Below are 26,044 nucleotides of genomic sequence, written 5' to 3' on the forward strand. Positions count from 1 at the left end.
TGTGCGCTTTACCACACCCTCCAGGGATGCCTGCTAAAGCCTGAGGACCACACTCTAGAGCAAATCTTCCCAATGGCTGAACCACAGACGGAGACAAGTGTGTCAGAGTATTGATCCCCACATCCATCGGGGGCTGGCTGGAGTCTGGGCCAACAGAGTCGCCAGGCCAGTTGTCCCCAACCCTGTGTGCTGCACAAATGTGATTTTTTATCTGTGTTTACAAAGGACTAGGAAGCATGGCTAGAGCCTTGCCCGACCCCCACGCCCTGACAGCGAGCAGGAACAGAAAAGGGCAGGGCAGGGACTCAGCCTGGACCATACGCCCCAGGCCAAGGGATCGTTCCTGGCGATAGGCAGAGACCCCCGTTTCCCCCGTCATATCATGGCACACGGCTACAGCTGGGACGGGCGGGGCCCTGGGAGAAGGGGACAGCGGCCAGAAGAGGAAGAGGCACTCCAGGCACAGGTTCATGCTCAGACGACCCTGGACTGAGCTCCCCGACAGACCAGAGCCCCGAGTCATTGTCAAGCGCTGGACGGTTAGGGCTGAGCCCACAATGTCCAACCCCAGGGCCCACTGGGGGAACTGGTGAGTCCTGCAGTGGAACCATTCTTGGGAAAAGAGGAGTTATTTCAGCAGGGGCTGTTGGAGAGGTCCTGGGTGGTGGCCCCCCAACGCCCTTCAGACGGATGGAGGCCTTCGGGGCTGGGGAGGTGGGCGGGGCCTGTGCCCAGCGTGCGGTCCACGCCCTACTTGGCAGGACCGCCTGCAGGAAGGATGCCTTGTGGTCCCCGGCCCCATCCTGCGGAGGGTGCCAAGGCCAGCATCACCTCCTTTTTCCACTGCTGCCCTTCTCTCATCACCTGGAATGAGTGGCCCTTTGTACATGAAAGGAAAGCAACCCGCATGGGCCTTTAATCCTCCCGACGAAAGAAAAGCCAGCACATGATCCCACAAGAATGCTTTGTCCCTGGCTTGGTGGGCAGGCAGGCGGACGGATGAGCAGATGGACGAATAGGTGGGGCCTAATGAGGATGTCCCAACATCTCCTGCATCCCCCCGCTGGTGTCCCCACTGTGGCCATGGCTCCAGTCAAGGGCTCACTAGCCTGCAGGTGGGCAGCACCCCGAGGCTGCAAGTGAACCCCCTGGATCACAGGTGGTCAGAGCCCCAGGGCCTCAGCATTATCCACGTTGCCCACCCCAAGCCAATCACTTCACAGTCAGGGACATGAGGTTCGCCTGAGGTCACAACGCAGCACAGGCCGCTAAGACAGAAACCGTGAGAGCTATTACAGAGCACCTGGCGGGATACCGGGCGCTCTCACAACAGCCCTGTGCTCGGCTCTCCCACTTTCCCAGTCTTACAGCTGATAGTGTGAGGGACACATAGGTGAAGTCTAACAGCTCATGGCCAGAAAATGGAAAGGATTCAAACTCTAGAACCCACACTCACCACATGCGAGTTCTAGCACTTCCCCAGAAGGCACTGGAATGCAGACCTGCTCCCTCCCAAGGCTGCTCCCCCCACTGCACCCTGAAGCCTCCAAGTCACTACCCAAAGGCTTTGTGAAAGGCCCCTGTGAGGCTGGGAGGAAGGGGGCCAGAGCTCCAACCCCACAGCCCTCCGGAGTTCTGTTCCCAGCCCTGGGGCCTTGTCAGTGGGCTGATGAGTCAAGTGAGCCCCAACTCACCCCGAGCCTGAGCGGGAACAGGGGAGTCAAGGAGACGCCCCCACCCTGTGTCTGAGGCTACAGGGCACCTCTGCTCGGGGTTCAGAGGGCCCAACCCACACCAACAGAATGAGGGGGCTGCTCCCCCCAGATGCAGAGGGCACCTCTGCTGCAGGAAGCCAGCTCAGAGCTACACCCTGGGGGCCACTGAGGAGCTAGGCCCTCGCACCTTCCCATCCTGCTCAAACACCTCCCACCCCGCCCCTCCCCCACCTGTCCCCCTACCTGTGCTTCCTCCTGACGGGGCCCCACAGCACTCAGCACACATGCTGGTGACTGCCGTGAGCAAGGACGGAGCTCAGGAAGCACCTACTCACCCCCCTGCCACAGGGACAGCCTCAGAAGCTGAGGATACAGTCACCTCACAGGCCACACACTTGGGCCACAGAGACCTCAAAATGCTACGTACAAACAAGCCCCAAGCACTGCGTCTTTCCATTCTGCAGAGGTCCTGCCTCCCCACAGACTCTTAGTTGCGGCAATCCAGAAACCCATCCTCCCTCCTGCAGGTACGACTACCCCCAACCCCCACACCTCCCAGCCACTCAGGTGAGCTTCCAGAGCCAGAGACAGACCTGACTCACCTGGTTCTGATGCAGAGCTCAAGGGGCGGGACGAGGTCGTTGTCTCTGTCCTCAGGGATGGTCTGGGTGGTGTCTGGGGGCCGGGAGAGAGAGAGACACACACACTCAGCCCGGGGTCTGAACGTGCTTTAAGAGACACACACACACTCAGCCCGGGGTCTGAACGTGCTTTAAGAGACACACACACACTCAGCCCGGGGTCTGAACGTGCTTTAAGAGACACACACACACTCTTTAAGGCTGGCACCAACAACCCACCTCCTGGGACCTGACTCTTCTGACATCTGCCCCGCTGCTCATCCTGACTGGACCCATCCTTGTTCCTGCCCTTTGGTTCTCTCCTGGACCACAGCGCTCTCCTCACGGCCTCCCACCTCCAGTCTCCACCCCACCCTCCTGCTCCCCGTCAGCTACCAGCATAATTCTTTCTAAAAACACATCTGATCCCATCACTCTCCTGCTCCAAAACCTTCCATAGCTCCTCATTGCCTGCAGAAGAAAACCCAGACTTGTGGGCATGGCGTTCGGGGCTCCCCACTCTGTGTTCTCAACTTCCCCATACACCACCTCTAATGCTATCAGTTTCTCAAGGCCCTGCTCCGGCTCCTCCTGTAGGAGGACGCGCCAACAGCCGCTCTCTGATCCCCCGGTGCAGACACGGGTCTGAGGGTCTACGTTGTTCTCTGACCGCCCCGAGGACACGCGAGGGCCGAGGACGCGGGCCAGTGGGGGCGGCGCACCAACGGTCAGCCGGATCTGCTCCTGCTGGTTGGCCAGGCCGTCATAGTAATACAGGTCAAAGAGCCTCTCGGCCCTCCAGTCTCGCAGGAGCTCTGGCTGCAGGCTGAAGAGGACGCTGAAGTGGCTCTCACTGCACACCACCCAGATGGGGAACCTCGGCGTCTTCAGGAAGCAGCCCACCTGCAAGAGGGACAGGGAGCAGAGAGATGCCTGTGCGAGCCCCAGGAAAAGGGCCCGAGCATCTTCCGTCTGACCCGGGGTTGGGCTGACCTCAGAGAGACCTGCTGGGGATCACGGCCTCTGAGGCAGGCTGGGAGCCCCTCGAGCGGCTCACAGACACGGCTTGTCTCCCGGAGCCGTCCCCCCGCCCCCAGGGGCTTTCCCTCATATCCACGGTCCTGTGCCGCCACCGTCCCCCATCTAGAGCACTGGGACACCCCACCTCCCCTCCCAGGTCCTGCATCACCCAAATTACCCAACCAGGGAGCACGAATCACCTCCCTCTAGCTCCCAGGTGGGGGTTACGAGGTAGCAGGTACTAGGTACCAGGTACACGCCTTCTCTCCTGCAGCGCATCACTGCCTCACCATGACGCGCCAGCCTGCCTCCTGCACACCGGACTATGCCCTTAGCACCAAGGGCAGGGGTTAGAAGCCAACATGAGCAAATGTTTGACGAGTGAGGGTCCTCATGCATGAAGTGGAACTCGAACTAGGCAGGACTTTACCTTGAAGACAGGTGGGCTTGGAACCACGGGGAGAAGGGAGAGGGCGCCTCTGGGTGAGCAGTCTGTGGGCGGTGCCAGAGACATCCAGGGACTAGCAGGGCATTCGGGAAAGAGCATGGCGGAAGGGGAGGATAAGGAGCTGGGACTTTCTGGTGAGAGACCTCCTTGCAAAGCTCCCTGCAGAGGGGTGTTCGGGGAAGGCAGATGACACTGAACAGGACCCTCAGTGGGGCTGCTCTTCAGGGCAGAGGAGTGGCCGGGGCCCTCTGCAAAGTCCTGCTCAGGGGCCTGGCTGGCTCTGCCCCTCGGGCTGGCTGGCCCTCTATGTGCTCTCTCCCCGTCACCTGTGACTCCCTGGGGCAGCACCTCTCCCTACCCTGGGCCCTGGTTTATTCAGCTCCATGCATGCCACGGGCCAGGCTGATTCTGGCCTAATCCCCACCAGCCCCAGCGAGATGTTTGCATGCTCAGGTATTTACAGCCACAGCCTGCGGATTAAGGAAAGAATGGGAATTATTTTTCCAGTGGGGAGAAGGGCATACTTTCTCCCGCCTGTCACAGAAGAGTGGCCGAGCGGTCTTCCTGGGGCCCCTCGGAGCCCTCCTGGGAGCTGACTCTGGGCTGGGGTGTCTCGGACAGGGGGGTTGTGCTCAGGTACCTAGTGAAAGACTTGCCCAACAAACAGCTGCCTCCTCCAGGGAGTAGAATAGCGATCTTTACAATGTGTTCATTTTCCCATTTTCCAAGCGACCTGCCCTGCCCCCACCTGGCCAGTAGGGCCCTCACCCCAGCCCCTTGTGACATTAAAGCGTAACCACAAAGCTCTCTCCTTCATGGATGTGGGGGAATTAGATGCTTTAGAGGACGTGGCTGGACGTGCCTAAACCCCACTGCAAACTCAGCTCCCACTCCAGGCTCAAAAGAGGCTTTTCTGGTGAGGGCCTTGCCTCGAACAGGGAGCCTTCTCAGGAACCCAGGGCTCGTTCACTGCAGGAAAAAGAGCCATGCAACCTGCCAGGGGGGCAGGCGTCTACATAATCAGCCACCCTGAATTTTCCAGCAGAGGGGACAAAAGGGCAGCTTGCCATTTATTCAACGGTCAAAAGATTATGGGCAAAAAAAGCTGCCCAGAGACTTTATAAATGAGTTTTCTCATTCAGGAGCCCCCTCCAAGTGGGTGACATTTTCCAAAGATGAAATTCACTTCCTCTGGGTTCGAAGGTGGCTGACCAAAGGCCTGGGGGCGAGGAGGGAGGGTGGAGGGCACATTTCCTTCAACACAGTCTGAGGCTTTCTCCTGGCCGGGGAACAGACGGCACCATTAGGAATCACTTTTAAAGGGGGATTCTTAAATCTTTTGCAGGGGTGAGGTGAGTACCCCCACACCCAGCCGTGGCCTGCCAGCTAAGAAGCCCTAATTTAGAAGAACCAACATTTGATTGCTGGCAGAGTCGCCGTCTGTCATCTCTAGGGGTAACCGTCATTTGGCATAACTTATGTTTCAGTCCCAGGCACTACGTAGTGCTCGACGATGTGGGTACAGCAAGGAAGGAAACAAGACCAGTCTTGTCCTCGGGGGGCTCAGCGGATTAATGGGGAAGACAGAGAGTAAACAAATAATCATACAGACACATCTGCACTGCCCTGGCCCGAATCTAAGATGCCATCAGAGTCACCCTAATTGTTTGTTTCACGACGAAAGAAAGCTGGCAGTTAAAGTCTGATCAGCCAGTGACTGCGACTGGGGCTCAAAATCTCAGAAACGTTCAAATGCACACAAAGTTTGCATCTCAAAAGCAATGAATGTGACACTTGGAACCAAGAGGAGGCCTACGAAGGAAAGCAGTAAGATTCTGTGATGCAGAGGCAGACCCCCACCTATTTAGACGGGCTGATTAGGTCAGGAGAGGCCTCCCTTAGGAAGGGACATTTAAGTCAAAACGTGAAGGGAGGAAACAGCAGGGACATGTCTCATAGGGCCTTGTAGGCCGTGCTAAGTTTGGGCTTTCAGTCTCTGCATTAGTTAGCTGGGGCCACCGGAACAAAGTTCCACAGACCAGGTGGCTCAAACAACAGAAATTTGTTTCCTCACAGTCCTGGAGGCTGGACGTACAAGACCAAGGTGTGGGCAGGACTGGTTTCTCCTGAGGCCTCTCTCCTTGGCTTGCAGATGGCCGTCGCCTCCCTGTGTCTTCACGTGGTCTTCCCTGTGTCCATGTCCAAATCCCCTCCTTTTATAAGGACACTAGTCAGTTGGATTAAGGGCCACCCTAATGACCTCGTAATCACTTCTTAAAGGCCCTGTTTCCAAATAGTCACATTCTGACGTACTGGGAGTTAGGACTTCAACGTGTGAATCTGTGAGGGGACATAATTCAGCCCCTAACAGTCTCAGAGGATGGGAAAACCACTGACAGGTGTGAAGCAAAAGAATGATGTGATTCAGTCTACTCTTTTAAAGATCACAGTGGCTTCACTGAAGGACTGAAAGGGGTTGGGGACAGGTGTCCAGACCGGCAATGCTGGTGGCTTAGACCATGGTAGAAATGGCCAGACCGGAGAAACAATTTAGGGTAGGAGCCACATGACCTCCTGATGGATCAGGCATGCTCCTGGGTTTGAAAAAGTGGGTGGATGGTGCTAGTTGCCCAGCTGGGGAAAATGGAAGGAGGATGTAGCTGGCAGAGCCCTTCCTGCCAAGCTTAGTCTTTGCTCAGGTCTCTTCATGAAGGCAGCAAGGTACGTACCCTGCAGGGCATGGGAGAAGCACTGAAGTTAAACTCCTGGTCTCATGCTGTCCCTTCCCTGGACTGCCGGTCCCCCCACCACAATCACCAGGAGCCAGGAGGGGCTGGCCTTCCAACTGTAGCCCTCAGTTGTGAGCTCTGGGTGGTGAGAGTGAGGTGCAAGTCCGATGGGCAAGACCAGCCCAGGGGGGTCATGGGGAGCGAATGGAGGTCCAGAACACACAGCCAGGCTGGGGCAGGGGACTGGCTAGCTCAGCAAGGGATGCATTTCTTGGTCCAGAGCTTCCTCTGCTTCCCCACAGGCACATCCGGAGTGTGGGTCATCTAATAAGCTCACTGATAGGCAGGACCTCCCTTACCCCCAGCCCCCACACACTCAGTGAGGGCCCCAGAACCAGGCTCCCAGCCAGAGGCTGCCATGAGAAGCCCCAGACAGGCTGAATGACAGGCAGGCCCACTTCTGCCCTCTGCAAGAGAAAACCTAAGCCTTGTAAGAACAGCCCCACCATGGACACCATGCTCCAAGCTGTCCTAAATGTCAGATCTTCCCCATGGCCACACTGGTGCTGTCCAGTGGAGGGGGACCAGCTTTGAGTGTGGATGCTAAGCCTCCCCAGATTCTTTCCACCCCCAACACGGCCAAACATGTAGGACCAGAGGAATTCAGTGACAGAGGGGATGGCAGGTGGTGGTAAGGGAGAGGATAGGCTTTGTTGATATTGCCAGATACCTGCCTTCTCCTTCAGAGGCCCAGTCCTCAGTTAGCTCTAGGGAGGAGAGAGGGCCTGAGGGTCCTTCCTTAGAGAGCTTGCAGCCCCAAGGCAGAGGAGCAAACACCCTCTTGTTGCAGAGAGATACAAGCCTCAGTCTTCAGCCAAGCATATAACAGTGGGGCGGGGGGGCGGAGAGGGGGCGGGGGCGGTCTGTGTGGATTTAAGAATTTGGATCCTTGTAGGTCCTGAATTTCTTCAATCAGCATTTTATTCCAAGGGAAGGATGACCCCCGACTGATGTTCCCATCAACTACCCCACAGACCAAAGGAAAATAGTTTACTTTTAGACCAACACCCTCAATACAAGAATGAAACCAGGGCTCATGATAAGCCTAGGGATTCCATGAGCCTGACCAAGGTTACCCTCTCTCAGCCCATGGAATTTTGGGCTGAATGCTTCCAGAGCCCACCCAGGGTCGGGTGCTCAGGGGCCCTGGTGCTTCTCCTGGCCCACGTGACCACATTCCTGGGCTCCCTCCTGACACCGGCAAATCAGGGGGGGAGTCGTATCATTCTTTTCTCCCCAAGTCTGTGGAGCCCACGGGTCGGCTTCCTGTCCGTGGGGGCAGGACCTGGAGATGCAGACGCACCACATGGCCCATTAGCAAAGGGACAACAGCCTGAACTCGTGATCATGCTGAAAGGGCACCATGAAACCAGCCAGACAACAATGTCTTCTCTGAAGACGCGAAAACAGAGGCTCAGAGAAGGTCGAGCAGCAGGCTAGGGCAGAAACATGGGGCCCGGTGCCAACTGCCCACTGTGCAGAGACATGTAGTCACCTTACCCTGCCCAGCTTCGCCAGGGGCCCAGCCCTTTCCAAGACCCTGGCTGCAGGGAGAGAGGAAGGAAAGGGAGCAGTGCACTGGCAAACAGACTGAGTGGCCTGTTAGGGTTGAACTGTGCCCCCCCAAAAAGATACGTGGAGATCCTAGCCCCCAGAATGTGACCTTATTTGGAATTAGGGTTGTTGTAGATGTAACTAGTTAAGATGAGGTTAGTGGAGTAGAGTGGGCCCTTAGCTCAACATGACCGACGTCCTTATAAGAAAAGGAGGAGACACACGGCAGAAAGATGGCCACGTGACGACAGAGGGAGAGATCGGAGTGATGAATCCACAAGCCAAAGAATGCCAAAGATTGCCAGAAAACACCAACAGCTAGAAGAGATGAGGGTGGATTCTCCCGATGGGTGTCAGTGGGACACAGCCCTGCTGGCCTCTTGATTTTGGACTTCTGCTATGAGACCTTCTGCTCTAGGACAACTTCTGTTGTTTTAAGCACCCAGTTTGTGGTGTTTCACTGTGGCAGACCTAGGAAACTGACATGGTTCTCCCTGTCCCTGGAGAAGACCCCATCCCCCCCACACACACACACACCCCAACTGCATCTGCTCTGACCCACAGTCACACTATAGATCCCTAGGAGTCCCTCTGAAACAACCTTTCCCAAAACATGGTATCGGCTGGCTTTGGGAGTGAATTCCACACAGTACTCGATGGCAGTGAAGCTATACTTCTTCCCAAACCCTCTGTGATTGAGACTGGACCAAACCGGGACTGGCTCTGGGAATTGGAGTTGACCTTCCCTTTCCCCGCCTTCCCTCTCTCCGGTCCCAGGGAGCTGGGCCCCTCTGTCTCCAGAGCCCTGCACCCCAGTACCTGGCACACATTGTAGTGCTCAAAGAGAGATAAGAACCCAACATCACTGCGTGCAGCTATGCCTTTGAGCAGCGTGATGTTCCCGTTCCCAGAATCCAGCTCCACCACGTCATTGAAAACATTGGACACGGCTTTCCCGGTCAGGAGCAGATTGACAAGTTCCTGTAGATGAAAGAAAGGGGAAAGGCTTGTCCAGGGGAGATCGGGGAACAAGAAAAAAAAGGGCGGAAAAGGAAGGAAAGCAAGGAGGGAGAGAGCCCCAAATCACAGGGGGCTGGGACTTGGAGTTCCCACCAGCCCTCAGGGGAAGCCGTCAGCCGCTCCTAGCCCACCGACTCTAGGAACTCATTGTGACCTTGATTCCACGGGCCCCCGTCCTGAGCCCTGGGTGGTGGCAGGGGAGTGGGGGAAAGATGGCTCCTGACCTTGGGTGTCCGGGCCTAGGGCGGGGATCAGGTGCATCCCTGCGTGGCTGAAGCTCAATGTAGGATGTGACTGGGACTATAAACATGTGCGCACGGAACCCTCCGGGGCCAGGCAGGGCACGGGACCACATGGCTGAGTCAGAGCCACTTTGTGGAGAAGCCACATTTGGGTGGGTCTTGAAGGATGGCATTTTTTTTTTCATAAGCTTTTTCATTTTGAAATAATTTTAGACTCAGAAGAATTTGTAAAAATAGTACAGAGAGTTCCTGTGCACCCTTCACCCAGCTTCCCCCAACGATAACATCTGAACACAACCAGCGCCCATTATCAACGCCAGGAAGCGGACAATGGTGCGAACACCAAGAAAGCAACTCTAGGTCTTACTTGGATTTCACGGGAGGATGGCGGGCTCTGGGAGCAGGGAGGGAGAGTGGAGGCCTGCAGAGGCAGACAGGCCGAGGCGAGGAACCCCAGTCTGGGGTCTAGATCTGTCCCTGCCCTCCTCGGCCCGGCGGCATCACGCATCCAGGGGCCGTGTGACTTCTGCTCCACAGCCGACAGGCCGACAAGCCTGCTGACCCCAGAACCTGGAGATCAGTGACCCTCTGGCCGTCTCCTTCAGCCAGTGCCTCCTGCACTGAGGCGGCAGGAAGGGAGGGCCCTTCCTTCAGCAGGGCATCTAGGGGTCCAAGTCCTTGTGAGGAGTGGGGACCCTGGGGCTCCCAGACTGGAGAGGATTTCCCCAAGCCCCACAGCTAGTTCATGACAGAGCTGGATTTCCACCCACATTTTCTAGCATCCTGCCTGGTGTCCTTCCCTCTCCTCTCACCTGTTACCCGCATGGCACCACCTGGCTACCCAAGATCCCAGGGGAACCCCGGCCGCTAAGTGCCTGCAGTACCACCGAGGAAGGCTCCGAGTAAGCCCAGCCTTAGCACTTGGGCAGGCAGCACCCTCTGCCTGACCCACCCCATCGAGGCTGGCGCGCATGGCAGGCCAGCAGGCAGTGATGGCCCCACGGTACGTGGGAATGGCCAGGAGAGGCCTTTCCCAGCATAAACTTTGGAGGGGAGAGTTCACAGAAGTGTTTTCCCCTGAATTATAAAAGCCAGGCCCCAGTGAATAAATCCCTTCGTCAACACCAAGACCCCTGCCCTGGTCATAGTAAAAGAGGCTCCCGCTGATGGCCACAGAGGGAGCCCCATTGGAGGGAGATAGCAAAGGGGCCTCATTGTGTCTTTGCAGAGGAAATGAGAAAGAATCTGGAGGAAATGTCTGCTCTGAGATACTGCACCTCAGGGGCAGCGGCTGCTAAGAAAGGCGAGGCCTTTTTCAGATGGGTTCGAGTTTTCCCATCTGGTTTTCAAGGGGGAGAAAAAGGCCCCTGTTCCCCATCTGTCTCAAACCCTCCTCAGCACAGGAAGCCCTCTTGAAATGGGGGAGAAAGGAGAAATAGGCTGCTCCCTGCCCCAAGACTCAAAATCACGCAGTGGCAAAGCTTAGTGGTCATGTAGCCCCTTGCTACTCAAAGTGTGGTCCGTGGACCAGCAACATCACCTTCTCTGGGAAGCCTGTGAGCAATTCAGAACTTCAGGCCCCAGGCCAGACCCACTGGATCTGAGCCTGCTCTTCAACAGGACTCCCGGGGGATTCATGGGCACATCAAAGTTTAAGAAGCACTGGTCTAGTCCAAACTCCTCCTTCTACAAACGAGGGAACTGAGGCTTGGGGAGGGGAAGATCAGCCCAGCTTGGGGAGGGTCAACTGCCAAGATGGTGCCTGTGCCGTGGCCCTCACCACCCCAGCTGGCCCAGAGCCCCCAGTCCGGCCCCGGGGCTCGGACTGGGGGCTCTGGGCTGTGTGGCCCCTGGCTCTGTCCTTGTGGTGCCAAGCACACAGATCGGGCACGGCAAGCTCTCCAGGAGCGGAAACTGAACTGAGTGGCCTTTCTAGGTCTCCATGACAGAGGTTGGCACATGAAAGCTGCTGTGAGAGGGCTGGCAGGGGCAAGGAAAGAAGGGGGGAGGAAGGGAAAAAAGCACTCTGCTGCCCGGCACCCCACGGCACCCCACGGCACCCCCTGACCTGGGTGCAGTATCCATGCGCTCCAATCAGGTGGCTGGTGGGGACATCGAAGTCCTGGCGGACACTAGAAGACACAGAAGGAGTAGAATTAGCATGTCTCTGCCTGACTCAGGCCTCCTGGGCAAACCTCTCGGGGTGACCAGGGGCTCCTCTCGGGCTCCAGGCTGAGGCCCAGAATTCTGGATGCGAGGGCAACCCAGGGCTCCGCAGCTAACACTCACTCTGCTCTGGGCAGTGGCCTCCCCTCTGGCTTCACCTGGGCCACTACCGACACGCAGAAGGGTGGCGGAAGCGTGATACAGCGGAGAGGCCTCTTCATTTGCAATCCAGCACCCCGAATCCTCACTCCGACTGCCGCTTACCAACATGGGCATGGGGACATCCCCTTCCGTCTCCAGGCCTCAGCCTGTGAGTCTGTTCAATGGGCACAGACCATGTACCAGGCCCTATACACGCATGGTTCCCCAAATGCCAAGAGAAAACCACTGCTCAGAGCAGCCCGACTTGCCCAGGGCATGGGGCTTCTGGGCTATGGAGCCGGTGGGGGACTCCGCGGCCCGTCTTGGAGACCTGTGCTCTCCCGACCCCAGGTCACAGCAGCTCTACCCTCAGAAGGGGGTCCCCTAAAAGGCATGAGGTAAAAAGCCCCTTGGCCGAAACACATCCCTCAAAAAAGAAGAAACCGATTTCTTAGGGCTGTACAGAGCTGGGGACCAGGAGTCACTGTCAGGATGGCTCTGTCATAGGGGAGGTCAGCACCAGGAGGCAACCCCAGGCCCCCATGAATCTCAACACTCTCTGACCATCTAAGAAAGCCCACCACCAGGACACAATTCCTTTTCCCTTCCCCCACGCAAATGCTTCGGGAGACCAAGTGTTCTTGTCGACGTGAACGGTGGACGAGTGAACAGGAAAGGAGCCGGCATCCCTGGAACGCAGCCCCGCACCCGGCGAGGTAAGGATTACTATATTTTATAGACATGAAAAGACTCATAAGGGCATCGCTGGGGGTGATGGGAGGCTGTGGCACATGCCCTGGGGCATGGGGCCCAGCCTGCCTCCTCCGGCCCTACCCCGAAGAGGCCACAGACAGACAGCCCAGAAGAAAGGGCTCAGCAATCACAATGTTTGTTTTCCCTTTTAGTGGATGAGATGAGAAACCTGGTCTCAATTTTAGGATTTAAATCTAAGATCTGCCAGAAGTCCACAAACCTAAAAATCCCTGGTCCCCGTATCCTTCCCAAACGAGTTTAGACACTCAAGCTCCGTGACCGATGCCGGAGAAATGCTTTCTTGTGGTTTTTAATAACCGTGGCCAAATGGGGATGGTCTGTGGTCCACGCGGGAAGATGGGCCATGCTGGCACTGCAGGGGCCCGGCGGAGAAGCACGGAGGCCTGGGGGTCCTGGGAAGGGCCTGGGAGGCTCACCCACCAGAGACAGCCCAGCAAGCCTGGGAAGGACCCGGTTGGGGCGCCAAATGGCCGAAGGCAGCACTCGACTGACGCTAGCTCAGGCAGAAGAATTGATGGAAACGCTCTCTGCTGCATAAATGGGCATCTTCTGAAGAGAAGAAAATAACCTCAAAGGAGCCCTGGGTGGACTGATAAGCATCGCTGGTCCCGAGCCAGCTCAAAGCTTTCAGAAGCGGTCTGATCTTCATAATCTCACAGCCTCGTGCTCACCCAGCGGGTTTGAGAGCCTGCGTCAGCTGAGAGCAGAGGGACAAGCAGAAAGGACAATGGGAGGAAATGGTAATTGCATCCTTAGGTGCAAACACGATGGGAAATTCAGGAGTGAGCGCGGAGCTTGAAAGGGAGGAACGTCTGCGTTTCACATTAGGGCATTCGCGAGACACCAGGGAGCAGCTTACACGGCTTAAGAGATTTACAACTTTGGCAAATCTAGATGTCCAGACCTCCCTTTAGGGGAATTCCCTGGAGAGCGGAGTGTGAGGAGTCCTTGAGCAAAGGAAAAAGGGCAGGGCTGTCACTAGGTTGGAGTTCCAGCCCCAGCCTGCCGTGTGGCAGTTAACCTCTCCTCTCCGGGCCTCAGTCTCCCCTTTTGTGACATGAGGGCCTTGCACAAGATGCATGGTGTTATGGGCTGACCTGTGTCCCTCCAAATTCATATGTTGAAGCCCTGACCCCAGTACCTCAGAATGTGGCTGTGTTCGGAGACAGGGCCTTTCAAGGAGTGATTTAAGTTCCCCAAGCCCATTCGGTGGGCCCTAATCCAATCTGACTGGGTCCCTGCAGGAAGAGGATGCGGGGGATGCGAGCTCGCAGAGGAAAGACCATGTGAGGACACAGAAGCAGGCTGCCACCCACAGGCCCAGGAGGGAAACCAACCCTGCTGACACCTTGATCTTGGACTTCCAGCCCCCAGAACTGGGAGTTTCTGCTGGTTAAGCCAGCCAGGCTGTGGTGCTTTGTGACGGCAACCCTAGAAAACACAGACCAAGCAGCCTCCAACATCTGTTTAGGCTCAGAGCTCTTTCTTCAAATGTCATCTTCTAGGCAAAAGCCAAATAGATAAGACATAAAAGCAGAACTGCTCCGGCCAAAGGTGTCCCATCTTTCTCCCTCTTCCAGCCCCTGTAGCCCCTCTGGGGAACCCCCAGGTCTCCAAGGTCATGCAGCGTCCTGGGAGCAGGGGCTGAATCTGAGGAAGGGTTGCTTGGGCTCTGAGATCCCCACACTTGCTGGGCTTCTAAGCCAAAAGCTGCGAGGAGCCCTTCCCTGGGACCAACACCATTCAGTCCAACGGGCAGGCTGTCCCTTCCCCAGTCCACCTGGGGACCGGACAATGCTGGGCCCTAAAAAAATTCTGTACAGCCTGGGGCCAGCGACCAGGCTAGGTGACAGAAGCCAGGAGGAGCCTCGTCCTGATGAAACCTGCGCCCTGAGGCTATTGTGCACTGGGGACCCCCTTTGGGGAGCAGGAGCTTGCCTGGATTTGGGATTCCAGGAAGCACAGGGTGGGAGGAGCCTGCATAGACTTGCCCAGGGCAAGGAAACTTATGAGGAGTGGCTTGGCCCTGGCTGCCTTGCCACAGACCTCCTCAGCATTCTGGGAGCCAAGGGCCAGAACCTGGACCCACAGTCAGAGTGACAGCTCACCGCAGAAGTATCCAGAGGAAGAAGGACAGAGAGCTCTCTGCCCAGGATGCCAGCAAGGCCTGCTTCTCCCGGCTGTGCCCCCATCGAGAGTTCCCAGAGACCCCGCACTGTACCAAGAAATGGAACGAAGAGGACGCGGGGGCTGGCAGAGACCTCAGGGCTCAGCAGTTTGCAGGTGGGAAAACGGATGCATAGCGAAAGAACACAAGTGGCCTGGGGCTAGGGACAGGTGCCAGGCCAGACTGAGCACCTGAAGCTGGGATAGAGCGCCTTTGCCTCCCTCCAGTCGCTCCTTGTCACGTGTCTCCAAGGGGCAGACGTTCCGCCACTGAGCAGCTTACAGGGCTTGAGCCCTGATTCTGCAGAACCTCGAAGCTCACTTTCAAATCCACCATCCTCTCTAAAACCTTGTGAGACCAGAAGAGCCAGAACTGCCATCTCCATTTCACCAAGGTTCTACTGAGGCCCAGAAAGGAGAAGGGACGTGTGGTCTTGTGATCATACGGTCAGCAGGCCAGGACTGTGTCCCTGGCGCCAACATCACACAGTGTCCCACTGCGGCCTGAAACATGTGATGCTCAGCCTGGCTGGCCAGCCCCACACAGGCCCTGGAGCCTTGAGGCCCCACGCCGGGTCCCACCCTCCCTGGCCGGGGCACAGCTTGTCCCTTCACCCTAAAGCCTCCCCAACGTGCATCCAGACATGTGAATCTGAGCATCTGGTATGGAAGTTTCTGGATAAGAAGAAAGTAGGTCTAAGTGGCCCCGAGACATGGTTCCAGCCTACCGTCAAAGCCACTCGCCTAAAATCAACGTCCGTGAGGTGGGGTCAGTGGCTAGCTCGGCCTCAGACTGGCTGAGTAACCTCAGGCAAGTCCCTGCCTCTCTCTCAGCCTGTGTCTTCACTCAGAAAACCAGAGGCCTGGAGCCAGGGCTCTCTGGGGACCTTCTGGGATGTGAACAAGTGTGCCTGGGTCAGGACTCTGATGTTTAAAACATCATGCCTAAAATAGTTTGTAATTAACCCAGGAGGATCGGGCCAGCCACCTCCCCTCCACCTGACCCCAAGGCACCAGGCCCCAGGAGCACCACCACATCCAGCTCTGGCCAGGCCTCCCTGCTGCCCCCTCCCTTGGGGATTCTACTGACTTTTGAGGACCAAGCAAGTGAGAAGAGCAGCTGTGGAACCACAAGGAGAACCTGGGTTCCAAAGGCAGGGGCCCCTGCATTTGAATCCAGTCACTGCCGCTTACTGGCTGCTCCCCTCTCTGAGGCTGCCTCCCCCCTGCAGTAGGGGTGGGACGGTGCCTCCCTCTACTATAGACTGCTGGGAGAACAAGGTGAACTATATTAAGCATCTGGCATTCGGTAAATGTCACTTCCTTTTTCCTACGATAACAACAATAATAACAACTAAAAACACAATGACCAAGAGGTCATGAATCCCGCAACCTCAACGGCTCATGTCGCGGCCAAGAACCCAGAATAAATGGAGGCCTGCGAGCAGTCAAAATGTAACTATGAATATCTAAAAAGGACTTGGGTAGAGCGGATATGGACTGTTTTCCCAGGAAGGCCTGCAGGGAGTGGGCGATGAGTCAGGACACCTGCATGGCAGGCCCCCGCTGCCACCTGCCCTGTGTGACCTTCCGCAAATTGCTTTCCATCTCTGAGCCTTCCAGGTGTCATCCCTTGATGGGGATAACAATGTGCACCTCAAAGAGCTGTTGCCATAAGGGCCCCGGCCTTTACAGGGCCTCACAAATAGCACAGAGCTCCACAGGTTGGAGGGGCTGGCTGTGAATCTCCAGGCAGGGGCCGGGATAGGAAGGGGCGAGGTGGGGAGGACCCCAGGAGGGAGGGCAAGGTTCACGGATGGAGAGAAAGGAGCTGGCCTGGAGGAAGGAAGGGAACACAGAGGGGCCCAAGCCCTTCCCAAGCTGCCTTCTGCCTCACCATCCGCTAGACCTCTCCCCACGTGCCGACACCTTCCTTCCCAACCAGACCTTGTGCAACTATTCCCTGCAAACCCCCACCCCGCTGGCTTTTGCCTGCTTTATTCTTGCGGCCTGCCAAAACCCTTCCTACATATCCCTCAGAGCCCTGCTAAATGTCGCCTCTTCTGTGAAGACACCTCCCTCGCCCCGGGACAGATGTGCCCCATCTCTCCTCAGCTGGCCCCTTCCTCAGAGCAACTGCCCATGCTTTTCCTGTGCCTGCCTTCTCCCTCCGGGCAGCAAGGACTTTGACGGCCAGGGGTATGTCATGTCCATCTGGCCCCCTGGCACCCAGAATCGGGCTCTAGCTCTGCAGGTGCACAGCACACGGGCCCTAAATTACGTGAGCCTGGCCCACACCCAACCCAGGAGAAGCTACAAGGAAGGCCCGGATGGAACGGCCTCCGGAAGCTGAATCCCCGGAGGGGTGTGGAGGCAGGCAGAAGGAAGCTTCCCACCCAAGCAAACGAGGTTGGCCTGGAACAGAAGATTCTTCCAAAAAGTTAATTGCCTCTCCCTCTTCCCAAGGCCCATCCTCTTTCTCCGGACGCCCAAGCCCTTCGAGGAACATGGGTAAGTGGTGTGGGGATGCTAGATGCAGGAGACTCCTAGCTCTGCCACTAACCCCAGTGTGGGTTGGGCTGAGTTGCCCCCCTCTGCCACGGGAGGGTCCGTGTTCACAGGCAGACCTACTGCCCTCAGCCACACCCCACTGACACTCACCAGCCCTGACTTGCCACCTCAGCAGCCTGGGGCTGGGCTTGCTTTGCCCCAAGCGATGCCAGCTGACATGAAATGGAGAAGGAAGCTGGTAGACGAGCACCTGGTTTGGTACGGGCCTACTTAAGGGTCTTGTTTCCCACTTCTCCTCCTAAGTTGGCAGACACAGCAGGGCAGTGCCTGTCACTCCTCCCCCAGCCCAGGAAGAGGATGAGGACACGGGGTCTTAGACTGGAGGCCAGGACACACAGGGATGGCGTCAACTTGCCAGTAACCTGCCCTAATTTCTTAGAGCCTTGGTCCCCACATCTGTAAAATGGGATAATGGCCCCAGGCCTGGCCCGGGTGGTTCTGTGTGTGTCGCATTATTCTGGGCTGGAAGAGTCCAGGCAGGTGCAGCAGGAGGGTGGGGGAGAAAGCTGAGGGGTATCCCATCTACCCCCTCCCGTCCCAACAGCACATCTGGGACCACCAAGAACCTGGGATTCTCAACAAGAACAGCCCCCTGCTCAAATCCTTATGCCATAAACCACTGGCCCAGCCCACTACTGAGGTGGTCTGCCTCAGTGAGCTCTGCTGGATCTGGAAGCATTGTCGTTGCTTTTCTTTGTTTCTGAGGGGAGCCTGTGGGGGCCTCAATTAAGGCCCAGATCTGACCCACCCCCAAACTCACATCTGCTCTCCTGTTCCTTGATAAATCCCAAGCTCCCAGTTCCTGACTAGATAGCCCACCCCTTTCCCAGTCAGTGTGGTACCCCCTCTGTAGGTTCTGCCTGCTTTCTGGGCCTTCTGTGTTCACACGCCCCATGATGGGTGCAGCCCAGGCCTGGCCACCATGAGGTGTCAGGAATGGGGTCATGGCTGCCAGCAGGCTGAGGGGCACTGGAGAAAGGGCTTCCTCAGGGCCCCTGGGTGGCTCAGTGGGTTAAGTGTCTGCCTCTGGCTCACGTCGTGATCCCGGGGTCCTGGGATGGAGCCCCATGTCGGGCTCCTTGCTCAGCGGGGAGCCTGCTTCTCGCTCTCCCTTTGCTCCTCCCCCTACTTGTGCCTCTGTCTCTTTCTGAAATAAAGAAAAGAAATCTTAAAAAATAAAAAGGGGGCTTCCTCTCCGCCAGGCTCACAGGAGCCCACCATGCAGCAGGGCCCTCCTGAGAACACAGCTGAGACAGAGGAAAGAAGCGTGACGGGTCAGAAGGAGGGACACCATGTTCCAAAGACGCTGTCTGGTTCCTGGATCCAGCCACTCCTAAAGCCCTGGGCTTTTGATATGAATCAATTAATAGTGCTATTTTCTGCTTACGCTGGCTAAGAATCAAGTTTCTGTCACTTGCCTTTGTATCACCAACACTCATGGTTGGCTTTCTTTCAGGGCTATTTCCACAAAGAAATAAACCGTGCTGTTGTTTTTCCTCTCCTGGAGAAAGTTACAGAGAGCCACAAAGCCACCATGGTGGGAGTGCTGCCCCTCACGCTCAGGGTCTGGCTTGCACTGTTCAAAAATTACTTCAGCAGATGGCAAACTACTGCCTATTTTGGACTTTCAAGATTGCCTTTGGCCGGCCCACATTGCCACTGCAATGAGTGCCACGGGTGTGAGGCATGAAAAGGGTCTCCTCACAGGCTGTTCCCCTCACCAGCCAGTTCTCAGCCACCCAGTGGGCATCTCCGGAGCCCTCCCTCGTGCCAGGCCCTGGCTCACTGCTGGCTCCCTGGGGGCTGGGGCACCCTTGCGCTGCACTGCGCAGGTCTGGCTCTGAGCTGGCCCTCGACCCCAGGGCCCCAAGCGTCTTTGGGACTTGTGAGAGCATGCTGGGGAAAGTTCTAGGCCATGTGGTTTGGAAAGCGGTGGGGCTAGGTAAGCATGAAAGCCTGTATGAGATTTACTGTAGGCAACTCAAGATCTTAGGAAGGAAAATAGGTGGCTGGAAATCAAGTGGAAAAAAATAAAACTTTCCCAAGGCTTCGCAGTCAGCCCCGGTAAACAAAACTCAAAAGGCCAGCTTTGCTACTGTTCTTCTGGCCTCTGAGGGTGAAGTGGCCAGGCTGTGCCGGGCTGCGTTCGCGTCTGCCCTTGGCTCCCTCACCCTGGCTCCCCCCAGAGCTGGGAACAGCCGATGGACAAGAGGCACTGACTTGGGCACAAGGCCTGCCCCTGGGCCTCAGGCAGGCGTCTGAGAGCCCTCACTTGGAGGGAGGGATGGCCATGCCCTCAGACACACATACACTCACACAATCAAGTCACCTTCACATAATCTCCAACATCCCCACCAACAGCCACATAATCTCACACCCAGCCCTGCCACTTCACGGATCCCTCACCCACGCACACACCAACATGAGTGCACACGGACATGCTATACTTGTGAAGAGCCGGGGGACTCCCAGCCCCCTACTCAGCTTCTCCCTGGCCACTGCACAGCACATGATCTGAGAAACAGCTCTCTCCGGGCCACCAGGACATGTTTTCAACTGCCCAAAGTAGTAACAGATCACCCTGACACGGCATCAAAGGGTTTGGTGAGGCTGAATCTGAACTCCAGAGCAGGAAGGCCCTCGGGGATCGTCTGGTCCTACAGCTGGTAAGCTGTGTATGCAGAGCTGGGGCTTCTCCAAACAGGGGTCTCCTGGGGCCAGGCTGGGAGACGGGGAGGGGCATGCAGGGGTCTCTGCCTCCCCCCTCGCCCGACTCTAATCCTGCTGCATCTGCTTTTTATAGTTTGTTTGGAAAAAGGTCAGATTTCAGGTTCGCTACAGGAAGAGTTTAAGAAGCACTGGTTTGCCTCCCCCCTGTTAGAGGTAAAGGGCCGAAGGTGCAGGCTGGGTCAGCTATAAGCATGTTGGCAGCAGAGCAGAGATGGGGACCCAGGCATCCTGAAGCTACAGCTCAGCCAATGAGTGGGATGCTTTCGTGTGAATTGTCACCCACTGGGCTGCCCTAGACGAGCCTATCAGCTCAGCCTGACAAATGGAGCCTGTGCTGGATGGCATCTGCCCCATGTGCCCTTTGCAAGCTGCCGGCCCCTGCTGCAGGCCAGGGTGAAGTGGGTTTTCACCATCCCAGGACTGTCGTCACTGCCAAGGAAATCACAGCAAGTCTGCGGCCAGGTCTGGCATCTGTCCTGAGAACGGAGACCAGAGGCTCTGGGAAGCACCTCTGGAGTGTGTGAAGGGCACGGAGGAGGTGTGGGCCATTCTGGGAGCTCCCCTTCTAAGGCCAGAGAACAGCTCCTTCAGAGGAGCCCTGGAAATGCCAGGAAGGCTAAGGTGTTATTGTAAATAATGTCAGTGTGAATCTCTCACAGGATCCAGGCACCATTTCGACAGGCCACTCTCCTGCTCACCATTGGTCTGTCTCTCCCCTCATGCCGCCACCCCTTCCAGGGAGTCCCCCCAGACCACAGGCAGGAGTGACCGGCTCCACTCCATGTCACCAGCAGCCCTGTGCCCAAAGCCTGCCCCATTCCCCACCCGAAGCCCTCAGTCTGTCTAGAAGTGGTTTTGAACTTGAACAAGTAAGACAGAGGTAAGGGTCTTTCTCAAGCACAGCTTTGGGTGGCGTACTCCCAGGGCAGGCTCCCACCTCCCCTTCTCTTGCCCCCCGAGCAACAGAACAGAGCACCCAGGGAGCCCCCCGGGCCACTGAGGACGTGCCTGCCGGGGTGAGCACCACCACCTGTGGACCCATCTCCACTTGCAGGACATCCCCGTGGTCATGTCTCCACCACCAGGCACCAAGCCAAGACTGAGGGCAAGACACGACAGGATGGGACACAAGACGCCTCTGAGCACAGCTGTGACAGGGTCAGACGAGCAGTGGCCATCACCTAAGGCTTGCTACCTACCAGGAGCCGAGCCAAGCACTCGACCTATAAATCTTCATTTGATCTTGTAAAGCAGGAATTATCATCCCCCTTTCCCAGAGTGAGAAACTCAGACTCAAAAGAGTAGAGACTCAGGCCTGAAACCAAGCGGCAAACCCAAAGAGCCTGGTCTGGGGCCCTGCTGTCTGGGCTGAGCTGTGTGAGCCTGGGGCCAGGCTTGTTTCTTCATCTGAAAGACGGGGAGGCTGATAGGAATCACAGTGCCACCTAACAGGGCTGTAAGGGGATGAAGCAAGTTTCCGGTGTAAAATGTTGCAGCATAGGATCGGGTACACAGGAAGGTTACTAGGTGTTGCTTACTCTCGTTCCTACTGCTGATAAGAGGGTCCTCTACGTTGCCTTCTTAGAAGGAAAGGGGAGGCCCAGGAGTAAGACAAGCCCAACCAGTGTTCTGCTGGGTCCAGTGCTAAAGCATCCTGGAAGGCAGGGGACAGGCCGGCCAAAGTTGCCCCTGGGGGCTCCGACACCATCAGCCTCCGGGACCCAGGAATGTCCTCAGGAGCCCTAAGTGGGAGGGAGATCATCTTTATACAATTTCACTCCTCTGTCTTGAGAACAAGGGGAAGGAGGTGACTCCAGCCAGATCTTGTGGTCTGTGTGCCTGTGTCTGCGTGTGTGTCTGTCTGTCTGTACATCTGTATGTGTGTCTGTCTGTCTTCGTGTGCATGTGTGTGTCTGCGTGTCTGTGTGTATCTCTGTGTCTCTGTGTGTGTGGATGTGTATGCCTGGGTCTATGTCAGTGTGTGCGGGTATGTGTATCTGCATATCTGTGTACGTAGTACCTGTGTATCTGTGTGTCTGTCTGTGTCTGTGAATCTGTGTGTATGTGTGTCTGCATGTCTGCGTGTGTGTGGTGAGGGGAGGACTGTGGCCTATTAGCATGAGGCTGTGCAGGCCCAGCAGGGCAGCCTTCCCCCCTACCTCCAGATGCCCCGCAGGTGCCACAGCCTGGGCAGGGACTGACCCCTGCCTGGCTTGGTTGGATGGGGCAGGGAAGGGGCAGAAGCAGCCCAAGTCCTCCAGCTCGGGACAACGAGAAGAGTAGCCTGGACATGGGGCTCTGAAGGCCCCTGCAGATGGAGAGGGCCACCAGAGCTGCTCCCTACAGGGGTGCACATGTAAACAGCTCCCAGGCCGGTGAGCAGGTCCTGCAGGAGCTGCCCCGGTGACCACCAGAGCAGAGACACTCTGATCAGAGTCCTAGACCTCCAGAGCCAGTGGTCCTCTGTACAGATGGGGAAACTGAGGCCCAAGAGATCACACAGCCAGATGTCACCAAGCCTGGCCCTTCTGACAGCCTAGCTTCCCCTCCGTGAGCTCCAGGGTCTCACCCACACACCCAGAGACCCTCACTCAACCTGGGCAGCCAGGGATTAGCAAACCCAGGCCTGGGGAGAAGGCGGTGCGGCTTATGGTCTCCATGCACGTGAGCTCCGGCCAGGAATGAATCATATCATTATGGCAGGATTAGAAGAAAAATGCCATTAGAAGATCTATGCATGCACCACATTTAATAAGGTCAGCAGCAGCGAGCAGCAAGCAGGCTGGCGGCACGAGGCCACAGAGCCCCCGCGCCCTCCTCCCACCCAAGCCAGAGCCCGCAGGGAATGGGACAGGCCCAGCCACGGGGAGCAAGCGTCTCCTTCTGCCAGGGCCTCCCCAGCCTGGGCACCACATAGCTATTCTTTCTGCCTCCCCACTCCTCAAGGCCCACCTGCTTGGGGTTGTTCCCAAATCAGCCCCTGCCAGCAAGCATCCCCTAAAGTGAAAATTCATTCCCCAGGTCCCCCATGCCCTCTAGAGTCTGCTCTCTACTTGGAAAAGGAAGCAGTAATCAATTGTACTTTACGAAACTGTTAACGTGCTGTTAATCTGCTACCCTCCCTGGTGACATAATGCCCAGGTGACAAATATGGATAAGAGGCCTAGAAAGCTCGTGGAGGATGAGCGTGATGGAGAAAGTGCAGCTCTCAGGCAGCTCGGGAGGCTGCATTTGATAAGGCTGCATGGAATTGAAGTCCTCTTGCTTCCAAGGCCCCTGGGCACCCGCCCACCAGTGTCCTCAGGGCTGGCCCTGGACACAAACCTTGCAGCTTTCCAACTGCCCTGGCCTACAGTGAAGCCCCCCCTTCCTGAGCTTGTGGGGGCCCTCAGTCATCTCCCAGGCCTCTGCCTCAACTGCCCATCCCCACACATGTCCCAAGAGCGTCCACACGTGTGCTTAAGTATGCACACACTGCCGTTCCACCAGGGCCCCAGGGGGACCGTAAGCTCTGTGGGCAAGGGTGTCTCTCCAGTCAGCCGCAGCGTACATGGGGAGATTGACAAGGTAGCTCTGAACACACACGTAACTGCTCTCCCCCCACCACTGACCATCCCCCACTCCACTACTTCCTTCACCCTCTCAACCACGCTCACTACACGCCCACTATGCACCAAGCGTGGCCCTGGGCTCGGGTCGGGGGCAGCAGTGAACCAGACAGACAAGCCCAGCCCAGGAGTTGAGGGAGGAAGAGACTCACAGCTCTGTGGACCTGGACAGGATGGCAGACAGCGTGAGCAGGATGCATCCGTAGGGACCCGCTTCGAACTGGGAAGAAGAGAAAGCAATGAGCACCCACCAGGTCTGCACTCCCTTTCCTCTCACCTCCTTGGGGAGTGGTGGGGGTGGGGGCACACCCAGGGAGTAGCCTGACCCTGAGCCAGCTGCCGCCAGCCCGGTCCCAGAGGTTGCCAGGGGGCTCCACGACAGGGCCCCTAAGTGATGGGAAGCACACCAGCCTGGGTGACAAGAGCGACACTGCCCACCAAGGAGCACACCCATGACGTCCGAGTCCTGGAAGCTTCCATACAGCAGCGGGGCAGCCTCCCTCACCGTGCAGGCGTCTTATGTGCCTCATCACACTGAAAACTGCCACCGGCCTGTGTGACAGTACTGTTAATCCTGCCCTCTGCCACAGAAGGAAATGGGCCCAGATGCCAAGCACCTGGCCCAAGGTCACACCGCTGTGATTCCGAATCGGATTCCGAATCCCTTACTCCAAAGACCTGCACTGTCTTAAGAGCAGCAGAGAGCAGGTGGGGGACAGAGTCAGGGTCGGCGGGGAGAGTGAGGTGAACCGTGCAAGTGCAAGGACAGATCCCGTCTTTCAAAAATTGTTGGTATTTTGTTCATTGTGGATTTTTTTTTATTATTTTTGATATTTTAAAAATATTATTTTTGCTGATTACTGAGGATTTTGGTACCTCCTTGAATTCTGCCCCCAAGATGGACACCTTATTCATCTCCCCCTAGTCCCAACTCTGGGTTAGAGCCCACCGCCCGAAGCCCGGCTGCCTGGGTTTCAATCCTGGCTGTGCCACTCCTAAGCTAAGTGAGCACAGCGACCTTCCCTAACTTTGCTGTCCCCGTCTTCTCATCTATAAAACAAGGCTGATGATAGTAGGACCGACCCTCATCAGGCTGTTGTGGAGAGTCAGTGAGATTACCCCTGTGAAGCCCGTAGAACATGGCCTGTGAGTATTCTATTCACGGGATGGGCTGGGTCACTCGGGCTCCCTAGACAGACGCCAGCCCCCAGCTGCGGTTCCACGTGAAGGCCTTACTTATCCCACTTTGGGGATGACACCTGTCCCCATCTGTGAGCTGTGATGGCAGATGCTGCCAGACTAGAGTCAGTGTTCCTTACGTGTGGTCAGTTTCTTTGTGGACTTGAAACCAGACCTAAAGAAGCTTGTTTTCCTGAAACCGTAAGAATGATATAATTTATCATATTTCCATTTTGCCTGGGTTGCCAGGAAGCTCCAAGCCAAATATGGTCCTCAACTGTGGTAATTATTTCGGCTCAAGCTTCTGATAAAATTATCTTTTCTTTCCTTCAAAACATAGTCTCTAGTTTCATACAGTAATTCGATTAGTCATTAAAAAAATTTTTCTGTGTGAACTTTCGTGCCAAGAGGATGCTCCCTACTGAGGCTATGCTTGTGAACAAGGTGGACATGGATCTGCCTTCATGGGAAGTAACTCAGGGAAGAAAGAAGAAGCACCTAGAAAAGAGTGAGGGAGGGGCTCTGCTCTGACAAGAAAGGCAAGGTGTTCTGGAAACACGCAGAGAGGGCCTTCAAGCAGACTCAGGGTTAAGGGAAGGAAGGAATGTAAAGGAAGGCTTTCTGGAGGAAGTGATATCTAAATCCAAAGGACAAGAAAGAATCAGAAGAGAAGGAAACGTTGTTCCAGGCAAGATGAAAAGCACGTGCAAAGGCCCAGAGGCAAGAGAGGGCAGGTTTACTATGGTTGGAGCACAAAAGAGCCCTGAAGACATCATTTTTATATAATTAATTTCTTATTTTTATAAAGTTATCAATAACAGAATCTTTTGGGGGGATTGGAAGTGAAATAAATGAATCAACAACTATCTTAAATCAACCTCATCATAATTCTCTGATCTCAGGCCAGTCACTCGCTTCTGTTGCCCTCAGTTTCCCCATTTGCAAAACGAGGATGATAATCCCATCCTTGCATCTTTCCTTGGGTTCCGGTGCACAGTCTGTGAGACCAAGTCTGTGGAAGTGCTCTGGTCACTGCAAAGAGTCCTACTGATATCCTTGCACTGGGGGACATGGGCCTGGGAGGACCAGTATCCTTGCCACAACTCTCCTGCGGACTTTCGTGTTGCCTTGGGGAGTGACAGAGCTCTCCATCTGAAAGGCTCTCCTTCTGAAAAGCCACCCAACCACTGCCATGGACTCGCACGTTGTCTTGGGGGAGCCATGACACTTTCTTGGTCTGTTCCCCTCCGCCCCCATGAAGCAGGGGACACGGGAGCCCGCTGCATGTCCTGCATCTGTGT

The 26,044-nt window shown here is 56.3% G+C and overlaps 1 protein-coding gene across 3 annotated transcripts in view; it reads right to left on the reverse strand.

Moving 5' to 3' along the window:
* MINDY4 (MINDY lysine 48 deubiquitinase 4) overlaps positions 1 to 26,044 on the reverse strand; it is a 104,747-nt gene that overhangs the window by 10,266 nt on the left and 68,437 nt on the right. For all 3 annotated transcript variants that reach the window (XR_010406445.1, XM_045864474.2, XM_045864473.3), the window contains exons 13-17: positions 23,717 to 23,784; positions 11,477 to 11,540; positions 8,966 to 9,127; positions 3,058 to 3,238; positions 2,318 to 2,390 (exon numbers count right to left, since the gene is read on the reverse strand). Coding sequence is in view for 2 of the 3 variants with exons in the window: in XM_045864474.2 (XP_045720430.2) it covers positions 2,318 to 2,390; positions 3,058 to 3,238; positions 8,966 to 9,127; positions 11,477 to 11,540; positions 23,717 to 23,784 (548 nt within the window). In the remaining variant the exon portion in view is untranslated. The remainder of the gene's footprint in view (positions 1 to 2,317; positions 2,391 to 3,057; positions 3,239 to 8,965; positions 9,128 to 11,476; positions 11,541 to 23,716; positions 23,785 to 26,044) is intronic.

The sequence above is a fragment of the Mirounga angustirostris genome, unplaced genomic scaffold, assembly GCF_029215605.1.
Source record: "Mirounga angustirostris isolate CCGP_5_RB_7025 unplaced genomic scaffold, mMirAng1.0.hap1 SCAF_12, whole genome shotgun sequence".
NCBI classification, from domain to species: Eukaryota; Metazoa; Chordata; class Mammalia; order Carnivora; family Phocidae; genus Mirounga; species Mirounga angustirostris.